The 17,324-nt window shown below is 36.9% G+C and overlaps 1 protein-coding gene across 1 annotated transcript in view; it reads right to left on the reverse strand.

The window, feature by feature from the left end:
* Window positions 1-11,052: 11,052 nt before the first annotated feature.
* The window catches only part of LOC150082591 (protein big brother-like), a 95,121-nt gene continuing 88,849 nt past the window's right edge, over window positions 11,053-17,324 (reverse strand). The window contains exon 6 of the mRNA XM_090378705.1: window positions 11,053-11,389. Within this exon, the coding sequence (XP_090234831.1) occupies window positions 11,333-11,389 (57 nt within the window). The 3' untranslated portion in view covers window positions 11,053-11,332. The remainder of the gene's footprint in view (window positions 11,390-17,324) is intronic.

A 17,324-nucleotide genomic window follows, 5' to 3' on the forward strand; every position in this document is an offset into this window, starting at 1 on the left:
GCAGTGAGTCTGCAAAAGATTACAAGTTCTGTAAACGCGAACAGCCTAATGAGTTGTCCCCCGCTGTGCGGCCTCCAGCCTGTAACTGACGATGTTTTATGTCCCACCCTTCCAAATCTTCCGGCCGACTGAGTGTTTTTAGCTCTCCGATTGTATTAGTTACAATTAGCGCCTGCCTCCGTTGAGAGAATCGCGAGCGCACGTGCAAAAGTGACGCCTCCTCCGCTGCCCCCTGCCGCTTTCGTCCGCGGGTTTCCAAAGAGACAGGTCACTCAGCCGTTCCGTTTCGTATTCATACGAATCAGTGTCTCCTCCCTCACGAGCTGCCAAACTTTGCGCTTAAGGTTTTTCCGTAGCGTTCGTTTGTGCGTGTGTGAGTTATTTTGTGCATCTTGGTTTTATTTGCTCAAATCGAGTCTGGCTGAATGGTCCTGAAGAATGGTTATCCAGACTCTGTTGATCCCTTTGTATTTTTGAAGGTAGGTGAAAAAAAGCCTCTTCCGATAACGGTATCGATGGGGTACACGTTTCAATGGAACTGGCTCATAAAGATTTCTCTCCCCATCCCCCTCTGAAACCCATTTTTTAAAGATGAACAAAAGCGAGGCCATTTTTCGACTCTATTAAGTTCAATGTTTGATTGTGTTATTACGAAAATGGGTAATCGACATCTGCACGTGTTTTTGTCGCCCGGAGGTATTACTGGTGTGTTTGGATGTGTCGATGCACCTGTTCTCTAACTGGATTGTGGGCCGCTGAAAGCAAGAACAATAAAGCTCTAAACAGTTTAAATTCTTGAAATTTAAGCATTCCATGCCAAATTCAATAGAGATCGCCAGTTCTCATTCCAGTATTTTTGCATTTGTGGAGATGTTAATGTATATTCATAGAACACATCCACTAATGCTTCTTACAGGGACGTTGGTGTATGTTGATTAAATTTCTACCCACAGTTGTTGAAAATTGAATGGTTGCGGATCACTACTCTGAAGAGTGGTTTCATTTCATTTCAGAGATGCTCCTTGGATTCGGATCTGGTGATTGTAAAGCCCACCGCAGTAAGTTGAATTTACCCGTATGTTCCTGGAATCGCTTCTGTACAATTCTGCCCTTGTTGTACGGTTCATTACCCTTGTTTAAGTTTTCTTAATAGTCTCCTTATTGGGTATACTCCTTCTGGACATATTCCTTCTTACCGAGGGCCACCGAACCCCCTTTAAGCTATGTACCCGATGCTGATGCTATCTACATACATGTTTTTTTTTTTAGTTTTAACTTCTAACATACAATGTGACAACTTTTTTCCCAATATAACAACCTAAACATGGCGCACTATGACCATAGATTCCAATACGCAAATCCTGTTACATCCACTGGTATTAAGGGTCCAAATGATTACTCACGGTTGCCTAGGGACCTGACATTATTTTAGGGTATAAAAAATCACATGTAGTATGGTCGCAGACTACATAAATTTTGCATTAGCTACAGAACTTATTAAGGAAATGCACTAAAGACAAACAGGCAAGAAGAGAAAAAAAAGAAAGAAAAAACATGTCGGATTATTACCAAAAAACTGTATTTTTCCAATTTGCTGTTTAACAGCGAATTTAAGCTGCCACCACTAGCCTGCACGGTTGACACTTGGATGGATCAACGGACTCATGCTGGTATCACCATATTCTGGTTGTAACATCAACGTGAAACAGCAAGAACCGGCATTGGCCATTTTTAAGTTGTAGGGAGGGTGAAGTAACAACTGTTTTGTTCCTCAGCTCATTGTAACTGTACCTTCCTTTTTTTTTTGCTGACAGGAGTGGAACCCAGTTCTATCGACGAGTTGTGCTTTTTGAAATTCTTCTTTGGTTTCTGCTGTTGCACTGACTTGTTATTTGACTGAATGTACCCTTTCTGTTGCTCTGCACCAGTCTTTTTAGCCTCCATTTGTCTTCCACATCAACAATCTATTTCCGAGCACACGATCGCTGTTAACCGGATGTTATTTGGTTATGCGACCAATCTCGATACACCCGAGACAAGGTCATACGTGAAAACCCCAGTAGGCTGCAGCCTTTGAGTATCGACTAGCAGAAAAGAAATCCACCGCCACTAACTTTTGCAAGCGATGGGCTCTCGGTCCTGATCCGGGACTACAAATAAGCAACACTCCAATTCCACTTATTAATACCGTAAGATTTCTTCAACTGATATTAGAGGGCAAGCTAAATTTTCAAGCTCGCATCACTGATTTCCAAACTACTTTTGTAAAGCATTGGAATATAAATACTTTGACCAGTCTCCTGACCATAGGATGATCGAAGACCGAAAGAACGAAGGAAGGTGGGATTCCTTCTTTGATAGTAAGCCACATGAAAAGCGACCTGTCTCACTCAAAATTAAAGAGCTTGTTCAGACTTGGAATGTCGATTCGAGTAATGTTTTTCAGGACACAATTGCACCTATTCCACCTTGGGGGAGGAATGTTATATCTCCCTGCAGTATCAAACAGTTGCACTCGGCTCACACTATTTTGAACTCCCATGCCTAAAAATACATATACTGACAGGTCGAAAACTGGCAGTATGGTAGACGCTGAGACAGTTAGCCCTCGGGAGCATCGTCCTCCCCCCCACCGGGTGGAAACGACCTGAGTTCGAATCCCGTTGATGACGTGAGGAATTTTTATGGATCTTTTTCATTAGTCGGTCTGTAAGTTTTAATACCACAAGTAGCTTCTTGATCCCGCTGGTAGCAATCCCATATGTGCGCCATGCACCAACAACAATCGCCTGATCTGGCCTAGTGAATGACTGATCACTTGCGCTCACGTACGCGCTCTCCCAGTCATCTGATCACGTACAGCATATTTAGTATGATTTATTCCATTTCTAACGATTTATGTCATGTTTGCATTTCTGTATGTACTTGCTGAAGAAGGAGTTCGTTACTCCAAAAGCTACTAGCTCTTACAACATCGTCAGGTCCCTTACACTGACTGCAAGCCGTCACAAATCTGTAAAAGTAATATCAACGATTCACTTTACCAGATAAAGCCCAAGATCCAGGGCTCCAGGGCTGTGGCCCTCTGGGTTACGACGAAACAGACGAGAGGAAGGCATTGGCAGGGCTGAGAATTTGGCAAGCACATCCTTTCCTGTTATCGGAAGAAAACCCTCCCCAATGCTCATCCTGTCGATACTGAACTTACGGTCCGTCATTTACTGGTTGATTATCTCCTGTGTTTAGCCATCCCCTCAAGCACTTTCCAATCACTCTCCAGGTTGATTGGACATGCTACTTGGAAATAAACTATGAACAGACACGAGAATGTGAAGGAGTGCACCACTTCACGAAAAGAATACGTGTACCTCATAGTCTTTTCGATCCGATGTGGGAAGGACGATGATTATAACCATGGGCGGGGACTTTGCCCGTATAAGATTAAACCAATGGAGAATCGAATATCAAATTTCAGAATACAATAACGTTCCAAAAACTGTGCGTTGTGACTCTTTTACAGAGGTGGATCGGACCTTGGGACCCCTACCTGTAGCACCAAACGGAATTATTGAATATACAATAGCATATTTTTTTTTTTACAAACTGTTCATCCTACGTTTTTTTAAATTTATGAAAAAATGCTGGTAAAAAGATGAATTTTATTACGTTTTCTCTTGTTTAGGTTTTTGATGGACTGTTCCGATGCTGAGTTAACTCCCTCGAAAAATATTTTCCAGGTCCTCCTTGTCGTTACTAATCCCCAACGCATTTCTGCAAATCCAGATGTTCAGTGCTAAACATTAAGGTCAAATGGGCCTATACTTATTAATTTGTTCATTCAAACTCGTATTTTTCTAAGCGTAATGGTGTCCGAAATTTTTGATGTGTAGTGTACATAAATTTTATTACGGCAATTCTGAATTAATTCCAAATAGTTTTCTTATCCATTTATAATGTATCAACCTTCTGCAATATTATGCAGGTTGTTTCAAAAGTGATGGTCAATAATTTAAAGGTGAACTGTACAGACTACAATATGCAAAAAAAGTCTACTAAACATGGGTCCTGAAGTGAATCGTTTTCCAGATATTGCATATTTCTAGTTGGGATCCAGCACTGACTTGTTTGTTTAGGTTCGGTTGTGTTCATTCTCACCCTTTCACCTCTCTCAGTGCTCTGAGACGTAGCGGGCACACTAGTACTTGTCAAAGGATAGTCAACATGGAAAGAGGTTACAGCAACGAAGAGTATGCGGACATGCACTTCATGTGTGGTAAAGCCAACGGTAGTGCACTCGAGGCTGCACGTTTGTACCAAGAAGAATATTTCCCCGCCGAAGGCAGCCCAACAGGCGCACATTCATCAGGGTACATCAACGCCTTAGAGAACATGGGCGCTTCGCACATGGAGTACAAGCAGGTAGGCCCAGAAGCATAACACCTGATATTGAGGACAGGGTGTTAGAAAGAATAGAACAAAATCCGGGAATTTCAACAAGGAGGGTTGCTCTGCAAGAGCGTGTACTGAGTCATAGCAGTGTGTGGCGAATTTTACATCGCCAATTACTGTACCCCTACCATATACAGCGTGTACAAGGTCTCAGCAATACAGACTACCCTTCCAGAGTGAACTTCTGCAAGTGGATACAACAACAGTGTGTCCTGAACCCCCAATTTTTAAACAACATTTTGTTCAATGACGAAGCTGGGTTTACTCGTGATGATATTTTTAATTTTCATAACTGTCACGTTTGGTCCGACGAAAATCCTAATGCAATTCACGAGTCACGACATCAGCAACGTTTCTCGTTGAATGTCTGGGCAGGACTACTAGGAGACCGTCTAATTGGACCACACTTTCTGCCAAACAGGCTAACAGGAGAGCTGTACCTTCAGTTCCTGCAGAATGTTCTTCCAGACATCCTTGATGATGATAATGTTTCCTTTCAGCAACGCCAGAACATGTGGTTTATGCATGATGGTGCACCGGCACATTTTGCTCGAGTTGTGACTCGATATCTAACTAGAAGGTATGATCAACGGTGGATAGGTAGAGGTGAGCCTGTAATATGGCCTCCCAGATCACCAGACTTAAATCCTATGTATTTTAGTATCTGGTGTCATGTAAAAAGCTTAGTGTACACTTCTGACATTAACACAGTTGAGGAATGCAACGTCGGGTTGAAGGAGCCTTTCAGCAAATCAGAAATGACCCGGGAATACCTGAGAGGATTCGCAACTCAATGCAGAGAAGACTACAAAGCTGCGTACGGATGCAAGGACAGCATTTTGAACACCTTTTGTAACATCATGTAACATGACGGTTGTTACAAATGAACTAATGAACATAGAAGAGAAATGCATGGGATGCATATAAATTATCAGGCGACACAGAAGATTAAGGTAGATATAAGCTAGTCTGTAATCAAGTCACAAAGAAGGTTAGGCAAGCGAAGGCAGATTACGAGAAATCTTTGGCAAAGGATGCTAAGAAAAACAGCAAGGATTTCTTTACTTATATAAACTTTAAAAGGGGATGAAACTGATTGGTCCACTTCATATATCGATGGTTCGACTGTTGATGATCCTTCTCAGATAGTAAACAAACTGAATGAGTATTTTGCATCTACATTCACACATGAGGAGTTATTCGGGGAGGGGAATGCCAGAAGTGTATTAAACTCTGGCAGCAAGCTAGATAATCTTGTAATAACTGAGAGTAAAGTGGAGGAGAAATTGTTGAAGTTAAACATAAGAAAGGTACCTGGGGTGGATGGGATCTATCCAATTATATTAAAGGAAGCGGAAAAGGAACTAAGGAAACTCTAAGCCATAATTATGAGAGCATCCTTGGACTCAGGGGAGATCCCCACGGACTGGAGATGTGCAAATGTATCCCCAATTCACAAAGGGAGATCGAAGGGTGACACGAGTAATTACAGACCAGTTAGTTTAACTTCTGTTCCGGGTAAAATAATGGAGTCACTGGTTAAAGATGCATTGCAGGATCATCTAAATAAGACTTCAGTTATAGCTCAGACACAGCATGGGATTGTTAAGGGGAAGTCTTGTCTGACTAATTTGATTGGATACTATGATGGAATCACAAAGGAACTGGATGCAAAGAATAACTTTGATATCATATACTTGGATTTCAGAAAAGCTTTTGACACTGTTGCGCATGAAAGACTACTGTACAAATTGGAGCAGAATGGTATTAAGGGTAAGTAGCTACAATGGATAAAAGGATGGTTAAGTGGGAGAAGACAGAGGGTGGTAATCAATGGGTGCTGCCCTTCGTGGACTAATGTTATTAGTGGAGTCCCACAGGGTTCGGTGTTGGGTCCACTGTTGTTTTGTATATTTATTAATGATATTGATGAAGGTATATCAGGCTTAGTGTCGAAGTTTGCAGATGATACAAAGGTTGGCAGGTTGTTAATGACAGTAATGGCAGTGTGCTACTGCAACACGATCTAGAAAATTTGGGCAGATGAGCTGAGAAGTGGCAACTGAAGTTTAACCTTGATAAATGCAAAGTACTGCATATGGGTAGAAGTAACCCAAAAGAAACGTACCAACTGTGTGGTATTACACTTATGGTGGTAGAAAATGAAAAAGACCTGGGAGTAATTGTGCAGTCAGATATGAAGTTTTCTGAGCAATGCAGACAGGCTGCCAGGGCAGATCATGGGGTTTTGTCAATGATATATAGGAATTTTGCTAGCAGGGAAAAGGAGGTGATTGTCCCTCTGTATAAGGTAATGGTCAGGCCACGCCTTGAGTACTGCGTACAGGTCTGGAGGCCTCATTTTAGGAAGGATGTCGATTTGCTTGAGCGTGTGCAGAGAAGGGCAACAAGATTGGTGAGGGGAATGAAGGGATCCTCTTACCAAGAGAGGCTTAAGTTCTGAAAATTGCAGCAGTTGGAGACTAGGCACCTGCGAGGTGATCTGATTGAGGTGTATAAGGCCTTGAATGGGTTGAGCACGCTGAATTCTGATGGGATTCTTCCACTTGTTCAGATTACGAACCTAAGGGGGCACAAATTCAAATTAAGAAAAGACAGATGTAGAATAGATGTGCGAAATTTGCTTTTAGCCAGCGGGTGGTTAATTGCTGGAACAAACTTTCATCTGTCGTTGTGGAAGTTGATAGATTAAATACATTTAAGGAGGAACTGGACAAATATTTAGAGAGGATTGTTTGTAATTTTTTTTTGGCTGATGCTGCTTAAGCTCATACACTTGCTGTCTTGCATCACATGCCACTACTACTATTATTACTACATGTAACATCTGGAAAATCCTATGGTGTTGAAACCAAAAATTAAAAATGTATTATCTTATGTTTAATAAAACCACTCTTAGCAAAGGATTCACAGCTTTCTGCTAAACTAGTGCTCCCATAGTCGATGGCGGATGTTAACAGATGTTTGTTATCTCGAAAACGGTTCATTTGCGGCCCGATGTTCATTGGGAATTTTTTACTTATTTTAGTTTGTACTTTTCACCTTTAAATTATTAACCATCATTTTTGAAACACCCTGTGTATCTATAAAAAAAAATAACCGTTGTGCTTTTTTTGCAAAAAAATTATATTAATATCAATTATATTACTGCAGTAACAAACCGTATTTTAATTCTAATTGAAATAATGCTTATCAAAAGTTAAAATTGATTCCTTCCAATTTTTTACTGTAACTGGCTAACGTATGATTCATTAAATAATTTTTAAAATATTTATACTCCTTTTTTGAACAATATAACCACATTTTTCTTTAGTTACAGAATTATTGTTCACGTTATGATTATAAAATTAAATTTGTTATATAAAACTCATTACTTATTTTATTGTTTGTGATTTTGTTCATTTTATTATCTGTTTATTCAATTTCTTTATATACTAACATGAACCGTCAATGTGCAAATGGATGAGAAACTTCAGTGAATTCATCGTACACACACACACACACACACACACACACACACACACACACACACACACACACACACACACACACACACACACAAGAGGATTACTTCATGATGGATTCTTACATTAATAACCATCGGACGTCCTACTTTTTTAGCTGCAGCCGATTTTCTCTTGATATGCATTGTGTTCCATCCAAGCTCATTAAGAAAGACGCAGATTGCATCTGAATCCCTCAATAAAACCTTAGGCCAACCCACCCTGCCACCTAGTCACTGGCAGGTGTTAACTTGCCGCCCAGTTTCTACTGAACAGTAGGACGGGTAGACCCAGGGTGGTATAGTGAATCTTGTTGGGGCCCCCTGCCGTCACGGATAAACCCTCTAATTCCATGGGAGGTTCAGCTCCCGACAAGGGGCTGAGAAAGATGAACGCGAGGCGTGACCTCTCAGTGGGAATCTGCCTTTTGTCCAGGAGAAAAGGTGTCCTGGAAACATAGGGTACCAGCTTGCGCGATGACACCGAGAGACAATTTGTACATACAGTAAGGCGTTCAGTTTTTGAGATATGTATTTTATTTCTTATTTTAGAACAGAGGATGATTTGTGGATATCTGACTTAGAAGTAGCCATTAATTTAAACTGATAACAGGTTCTTTTTTTTTTTTAATCTAAAATTATGGCATAAACACGAAAGGAACAAATGATGGTTACATGTGCGATTTGATTTTAAGATTTCGGTTTTTGAATAGCATTTTTAATTATTTTCGATTGATTTTGATCTTGTAATTTGCACAAAAGTTTTCTGATAATTAAAATAGTAATTTCGATAGTATGAGGTTGTGTTTCATCGAATAAATGTGATGCTAATCAAACCAGTCAATTGATATCAGTAAACTTTATTGTCCACTCTGATCTGACTACAGAAGTAATACAATAATTTATATACACTAGAAGTTCCACTAAATGACAAGTGTAAATCCTTTCATAGTTATCGACTAGTCATACAATATACACACACATCTCTTATGATCGGAAGCCTTCGTTAGGCCAAAGCTACACAACATCAGGACAATAAACCATTATGGTTCGTTTTTTTTTAAATAAACACTCTTTACATTTCGTATTGTACACATGCATACATAAGTATACACACAAGACTGACAGCCACGCATATACAGAAAAAAAATTGCTTAAAACACAATTTTCTAAGTGGCATTATCAAAAACAGACACAACACTAGGCTTGAGATAGTTGCAATAAAAAATTGGCAAGTAGGTATGAGAATTATCACAAGAGTACCATATTTTTTGTATTGGTAACTGTAGTTTACTCTTCCCAACATATATGTCCATATATTAAGAAGGGTATTTTAAAATTAATCTCATAGTACACAACACTCTACATTTGTATATACAGCGGTTTATTAATATTTATTTTAACCAGAAATCAAAGATAATCCAATTGCTTACAATTTCGAATAAAAATGGATATAATATTATACGAATCCCTGATAACGTTCAAATACGCAGAAGGAAGGGTTGACCAAATCAAATTACCATGCATAATACTGGCACAATGTACTGAGACATAAATAAGATAATCGTAGAAATTAGTTTAAGTTGATCAGGATGAGAACAGATATTATTGTATACAAATCGGATAATATTAATTCACAAAGAAGGAAGGAAAACATTGAGGAGTGAATGATGATTCGTAGAAGAGATATTTAAAACATTTCAAGACCACTGTCGGGATATTCCAAGGTCAGTTGAGACGTGGATACTCATTTGCGTCTATGAATTTCTTAATTTTTAACGATACGATCTCTTTGGATTAAAATATTGGTTAAAAACACCCAAAGACGAATTTGAAGTGTACCCGATAGAAACTCTTGTTTGCACAAAATATCTTCATAACAACATCACTTTTTTTGAGGTAGACAACATCAAAATAACGCTAAGCAAATTAAACTGATAAACACGAGGTTAGAAACTTGACATGAGAACACGTATCGATAAAAATTTTGATCCACAACACAAAGTTTTTTGGGCTTTTTATTAATTCCATTAACTGTATTGAATGGGCAGCTGTATGATGCCAGAAAATCATTTCTGTTAGACGTTTAGAGCAGGAACTTGTGAAATAAATAAACAGTGAGGTAGCCTACATTTGGTGTTTGTTATATGGTAGGTATTTTTATGGATATGTGCTCTTTTCATGTCGTAACGAACGATATAAAAATTACTTATAAAATTTAGCAAAGATGATATCTAAAAGTTTTGTTCATTATTTTGTTCACTGAAGTACGAATACTACCCACTAATACACTTATATTGCTTGTAATGACTCGTACAAGAAGTTATTCTCGAAATTATTGATTTTTAAATGATCGAAATAAATTACTAACAAAATATTTAACAATGAACTTGAAATATATTTAAAAATGATAAGCGTCAGTACATTTATTTATTTTTTTCAAAAATATTGCTGTTAGTTAAGTAAAAAAAAAACTGTGAGTGAAAGCATCATCTCAGTTAATATCATGAAGTAAATGTGTTCCAATATTTTCGAGGCCAATTTCCTTTCTGGGTTTTTCACAGGAACCATGAATACATTGAGCAGCATACAAGTTCCATTTTGAAATTTGAATCACCAAATATCTATTTTCTCCGGTCAGAATTTGAAAGAATGACCTCATAGAAAGGAAAATTATTTTACATATATTGGTTGATTGAATTTAGGGAAAAAACTAAAGCTATATTCGCTGGTCAGCAAGTAAAATGAAAATCTGTGGTATAAAATTAATACTGGTGGTAGGTTTCCATGATGCATATCATCACTGGTGGCTGATAGTTTCTCAACAAATGTTCAACTTATACCAAAGGTACAATAACTTTTAGAGTGATATCAACTAGTATCTTCAGATCATAATAAATTTTCACGAAGAATATTTTTGAAATTTTACCATAGCTTTTTTTGATCTTCATCTGGATAAAATGATTAATGGTCATTTACATTCTTTTAAAATTTTTACTCATATTTTGACTATAAATGCAACTGCGTGTGATCTCCTATCATGTTTTTTCGTTATTTACACTACTTAATCAATATCACACAAACATATAGATGGCCACGTAAAAACACACCTTAATCAAGTGTTTTTCTGTCTTTCTTTTTTTTTCTAAGACCTGTGGAATAAAATCGGTTAATCTGTGAAGTTTAGGCAAGACCGATTTTGTAATGAACACAAACATGGCAGGTAACTCCACAGCATGCGAATGATCTTATCGTAATTTTTCCAATAGGTCGGTGGTGGGTCCAAGCGACTGAGGTTTCCCTCAACAGGACACCGGGAGGAGGGGAGACAATAGGAGACTGGGCCAATAAGGACGATATTTAATTACTGGCAGATCCCGCTCGGTCAGGACTCAGTTCTGCTTGCTTCTTACGGGCCTAAAAACAAGACAAAAAGAAAAAAAAAAATACTCATAAGAATTTAAACTATGAGAACTATACTGTTAAAACTATCAAATTATTCATGAAAACTATATGAAGTGTGACTATTAAATTAAAACAAAAAACTTTATAACATTAAATAAATAAACGAAATCTTATAAGCTATCCCCTTCAAAATAATTGCCTCGGGCTTGCACACAACTGTTCCACACGTTTCTTCCAAGCACAGAAACATCACTGGAGTCATCTTCTGTAAGCCCTTTTAACACTTCAGTAGTTTTTTCTCTGTCTTCAATGGGCCGAAAATGGCTTAAGCAAACTTTTCAGTTTAGGGAAGAGAAAAAGTAACAAGGGGCTAGGGTGCATGTTAACACGCCCAAGGATTTGTTTTTTGGCCAGAAACTGGCGAACCGCGAGCGTGTTATGTGCTGGAGCATTGTCTTGATGGAGCATCCAACCATCCTTCCACAATTCAGATCTCTTCCTTCGAATTTTTTCATGCAGCCTCGTTAGAACTTCAATGTAATAAATATGTTTGATTGGCAGTGTGATTTGATGGGACGTATTCAATCATAATAATTTCTTTACCATCGGAAGAAAACAAGAAGCATGGTTTTCATTTTTGATTTTCACATTCTTGCTCTTTTTTTTTTTTTTTTTTTTGGTATGGGGAATTGTTTTGTCCTGCATTGCATTGGCTGTTTCTTAGTTTCTGGGTCGTACTGGAAAAGTCAACTTTCATTGCAAGAAATTACAGTATTCAGAAAGTCTGGATCTGCTTTAATTTTTTTCAAAACAACTTCACAAACTTGGAGTCCTATCATTCATCGATCTTCATTTAAAATTTTTCTTGGCACACAGTTTCCTAAAATTTTCAGTTAAAATTTGTCTATTTCTTTGTCCATATTGAGTCTTGATGCAACCATTCTAATGTTTAAACGACGATCACTTTTAAATCAGTGTCCTTACCCGGTTCACATTTTCATCAGTTTTCATGGATACCAGACGGTCTGGTAGTTTATCGTCTTCTACGTTCTCTTCCTTCTAAAAATCTTTTATTCCATTCAAACACGCGAGCTCTTGATATATCTTCCCCATAAACTTGACGTAACAACTCATAACTTTCAGTTGGGTTTTTTTTTTCCCTTAGGGGCATTTTTTTTTGTTTGTTTGTTTGTTTTAATTATTTGAGGTTGATTGTCGTTCGATTCTTGTCTGTTAATTTACTGTCAAACTGCAAAAACACAATGTAATGAAAATCTGTCTCAATGCAAAGCGAAGAAGAGTGTGTTGGATCTTCACTTGGCAGACAACTAGGGAAAGATTCAAGGTCAACTGCTGTGCCTTTGTTTCGAGACTGCGCATGCAGTGGCTGCAGGCGCAGTCTCGTTATTTAATCGCCACACCTTGTACAATACTAATAAACTGGCCCATGTTATTGTCGCCCACTTTCATTATACTAAACCATTCTATTATACAATATCAAAGTAACAAACAGATATCGTGAACAAAATACAGTACTGTATATCTTTGTTCACGATATTCCTCGAGTTTTGTATCTACAGAGGTATATCCATCGACATCATTGAAAAATTCTCAACCAGAGTCTAGTTTTTTCACGTTAGCTAGAACTATAAGTAGTTAATTGGGAAGGGAATTTACTGAATAAATAAATTAACCACTGAATGTTAAACTGGAACCTTATTTTTGACTTTTATTATCATCCTTCTGGAATCTATGTGAATCACAGATATTACAGAGAATTCGATCACAAAGTCTGTCATACGTCCGTGTAAAGTAAAATTACTGTTTTGCCTTGCATATGTGTTTTTAAAGTACATATATCAAATCAGTAATCATAGTTCTAACTCTTAACAATTATTACACGCATTCTCAAATATCTTTGAATACGATCGTCTTTCCGAAAACATTCATCGTCAACTTAAACCTTACCCAGTGGTAGCATTTAAAGTCCTGTCGGGTTAGGTGAATTTGTAGTGTTTAAGTTTATTCTCATTCAGGTAGCATAGTGATTACAGTAATCGTGCACGGTGCTTCCTAAGCCTTGGCATGTCATTCACCTCAGTAGTTGAGTCTAGGCGAGATTCACTGTTCAATCCAGTATCCGGTTACGTCCTCCCCAAACTGGCTGTAAAAGACCCGGGTTCGATTGGAGTTTTTCATTCCGTGGCTGAGTTATTCGGTCTCAGGCGAGTGCCGCAAGATTTTTGTCTCCAAGATACCATGGTTTTTCGTTTACCAAAACAAGAAAACTGACGAGAAAACACACGCAATTTATTGATATCAAATGAGTGGATGAGGTTGTACTCGAGTGACCCAACATGATAATTTTTACAGTTCCATTGCTGGTAGCCTATGCACAAAGCAGCTGCCTTGTGAAAGATGTTTCAAGCACAGTTTGGAAGCCGTTCACGGTTGGGAGCAGGTCCGGCGTTAAGGGCATGCAATCACCGGAGGCTCCAGCACGTCAGGAAGTCATTTATGCACACCTCTCCGCACTGGCGTCATTTAAGCATTCTTTTCGGCTGTCGAACTGTTCGGGTTGAGAACAGAAATTTTCTTATATACAGAACGCCTATATACTAACAGTGGATTCTTCACTGAAAACTATGTATACAAATGTGAGGAAAAGTACAGTAATTATTTGTAATTTTATTTCATATTAAAATTATAAAATCGTTAATCACAAATCATTACAACTTGTAATTTGGAGGGACTAACAGGAATTTTTTTCAGATGGACAGGGAAATCATTACTTCCCCCTCCAGAAAACCGTAAACTTAGATGTCGACACAATATTTTACTCATATAGCATCATTTAAATATAAAGCAGCCACCTACATAAAAAATTGTACTTTAAAATGATAGCAGTAGACTACAAAATAAAATCCATATTATTATCTGAAGGTGTTCTCCATACTTTTATTATTTGAAGCATAATTAATTGCAAAAGGTTTACGATAATATAAAAAAAACAAAAACAAAGTAATAAAACTGTGTGTATTCATATAATAATTATTATGAAATAAAAATTATCACTATTATAATTGTCTTTAAGGATTTTAATGCGCCAATCAATCTACCACATTTTATTAAAAAACTTATGAACTTTCACAAATATTAGAAGTAATTAACTTAATATAAATATTTATTTATTTTAATTTTTTTTAGGCATTCTAGATATGCGGTTTTGTCTAATTTTATTAGGTGGCGCTGTTTGTTTTCTGGAATCTTACTGTGATTCGAGTTTAGATATAGGAAGGTGATGTGGGAATATATTATTGATTTTTAAAGACACTTTGAATGTAAACACTTTTGAATGTGAACACTTTGAATGTGAACTAAGTCAATACTAAAAATGAAGTATTTAAATATATTACAGTTTTGAATATTGTAAAAAGTAGATAATTATAGGTATTTTTACGTGATTAAAGAAGTCTTCCTCAAGTCGTCTGCTGTTATGCGCCATGTCAGGTAATTAGCATTGAAATTTTTCCCAAGTTGTAAATCTAAGAGTGAATAATTAAATTGAAAAAAAAAAAAAAAAAAGCTTTATTTATGTATTTTAGTGTACAAATAGTACGCTGTTTACTTCTTAGACAGCTCTATTAATTAAGCATCCATATTTATTTTTTAAAGGGAAAATATATTTTAAAAAATTAGAACAAAACTGCAATACTCGATATATTTGAATCTACACTTGTGCTGTATATTTGAATAATTTATATAGTTTATATATTTGTATTATTATTATTATTGTTAGCCATAAAGCGGAAAGAAGCCTGAGGCTTATGCTGCACCAGCCAAAAAAAAAAAAAAACTCCGAGTTACCCTGTGTGTGTGTGTCAGAAGTAGAAAAGAAAGCCCCTAATTGAATGGTTTCTATAGTTTATATATTTGTATTGAACAGTTTATATATTTGTATTGAATGGTTTGTATAGTTTATATATTTGTATTGAATGGTTTGTATAGTTTATATATTTGTATTGAATGGTTTGTATAGTTTATATATTTATATTGGATTTATATAGAGATATAAACAGTGCATTGTTTACTGCTCAAATGCCTTTATTAAGTATCCATATTTATTATTTTAATGGGAAAATATATTCAGTTTAAAGAATTAGAGCAAAACTACGATACTCGATATATTTGAATCTGCACATGCGCTGTATATTTGTATGTTTGAATAGTTTGTGTATTTATATTGAATAGATGTAGATTTATTTATTTTTAATATATAAACAGTGCGTTGTTTACTGCTCAAATCCCTTTATTAAGTACCATATTTATTATTTTTACTGGAAAATATATTCATTTTAAACAATTAGAGTAAAAACTACAATACCCTAATATATTTTAATCTGCACTTGTGCAGATTAAAATTGCATGTTTGAAAGGTTTCTTTTATTTGCATGTTTGAATGGTTTCTTTTATAATGATATTAAACATCATGTGGGAACTACTAAACTATAGTGAATAGAAAAAAAGCTGTTGCATGGCAAATATCCCTTAACGTACTTGCTGCAATACATATGTTATTGTGAATAGATGGTGGGGACCAAAGCTTTTCGTTCTTTTATTTTTCCATAAAAATGGAAAAATACTGCGAGGGAGGGAAGAACACGAGAAAGGGAGAGGAAACGTGTTAGAGTTCCCACACTTCATGTATGTCAAGTAGTCTTAAGCTGGTTCTAATCTACACTTGATATCATTTCTAATTGCGCGCATAGAGAGAGAAAAAGACAGACGTTTCTAAAAATCTACCACTGTTCCCCGGCTAAAGGGAAAAAGATGGGGAGATGTTTGAGAGCTGATGAAAAACTAAAACGGGATTTACTGCGGAGGAGTGTGAACAGAGCCAGTGGATGAGATTTAGTGCGCGTGTGCACTAAATCCGACTATTGACGTGTTAAATTCTGGTCAACGGTCCATATCGTCTAGGGAACAAATGGGTGCGTAGGATGCACGTGCCAGTCATGGGGGATTCGCTGCCAAAAACTGGCACGGGCTGAAACAGTAGATGATCGCAACTGATGTTAACACCGTCTTTTGCCCTGTCAACGCTGTTTTAGATGTAGTTATTGCTGTTTATACGAGCGCCCCCTTGTGTGGACGGTTTAGAGTTACACAATTACATAATGATGATGGAATAGTAACGAGGTTAACCTGCAAAAATGGCACGTGCTTTCCAAAGCTACAGGTGACGTCGATCGCCGTTTATCTAAGCGTCCGTCCGGTTTATAGAGGAAAGGTCACACGAGTCCCGTCTTAACACAGTAGCTAGGCGTTATTACGGATTTCCCTGGGCTGTGAGCGGTGTTAAAGGTGGATCTGATTACATTACAGTGATTACAGTGTAACTACGAGTTCGCGTTTCACAAAATTTGTTTTTCCTCCTTCTGACAGCATAGTATTAATGGCTTCTGATTGTAACAAACAGCGTTCAGTAACGGTACGGGACTTAACGTGTTAAGCCTAACTACAGCCATTCCCTTTTCCCTTATTTTTTTATTATTTATTTTTTAGAATTTTCTTTAATGTTTTCAAACCAAAACCAAAATATGCTCGTCATAGAAAATCTATCTGATTTTCTATGTTCCGAAAAATGATTAATTAATAAATTATTTATATTATCTTATTCAATTATAAGTATTGTATTAATTATATTTATTATTTAAATAATAAATTATTAGAATCTAAATTTAAAACAATAATAATAACTTAGCAATCTGATTGCTGAGGATCGCTTTTTATGATGAGTACAGTGTTTTCAATCGTTGGGTAACGCGAGCTAGAAATAAATATCAGTCATCAACTATGTTTTGTTTTTGTATGTTTGTAGGATGGGTGGTCTAATTTGGTTAAAAAACCTACAAGTAATGCCACAAATGGAAAAACCATTTTGCAG

This window comes from Mastigoproctus giganteus, chromosome 7 (assembly GCF_048544385.1).
Source record: "Mastigoproctus giganteus isolate SK-2022 chromosome 7, ASM4854438v1, whole genome shotgun sequence".
NCBI lineage: Eukaryota > Metazoa > Arthropoda > Arachnida > Uropygi > Thelyphonidae > Mastigoproctus > Mastigoproctus giganteus.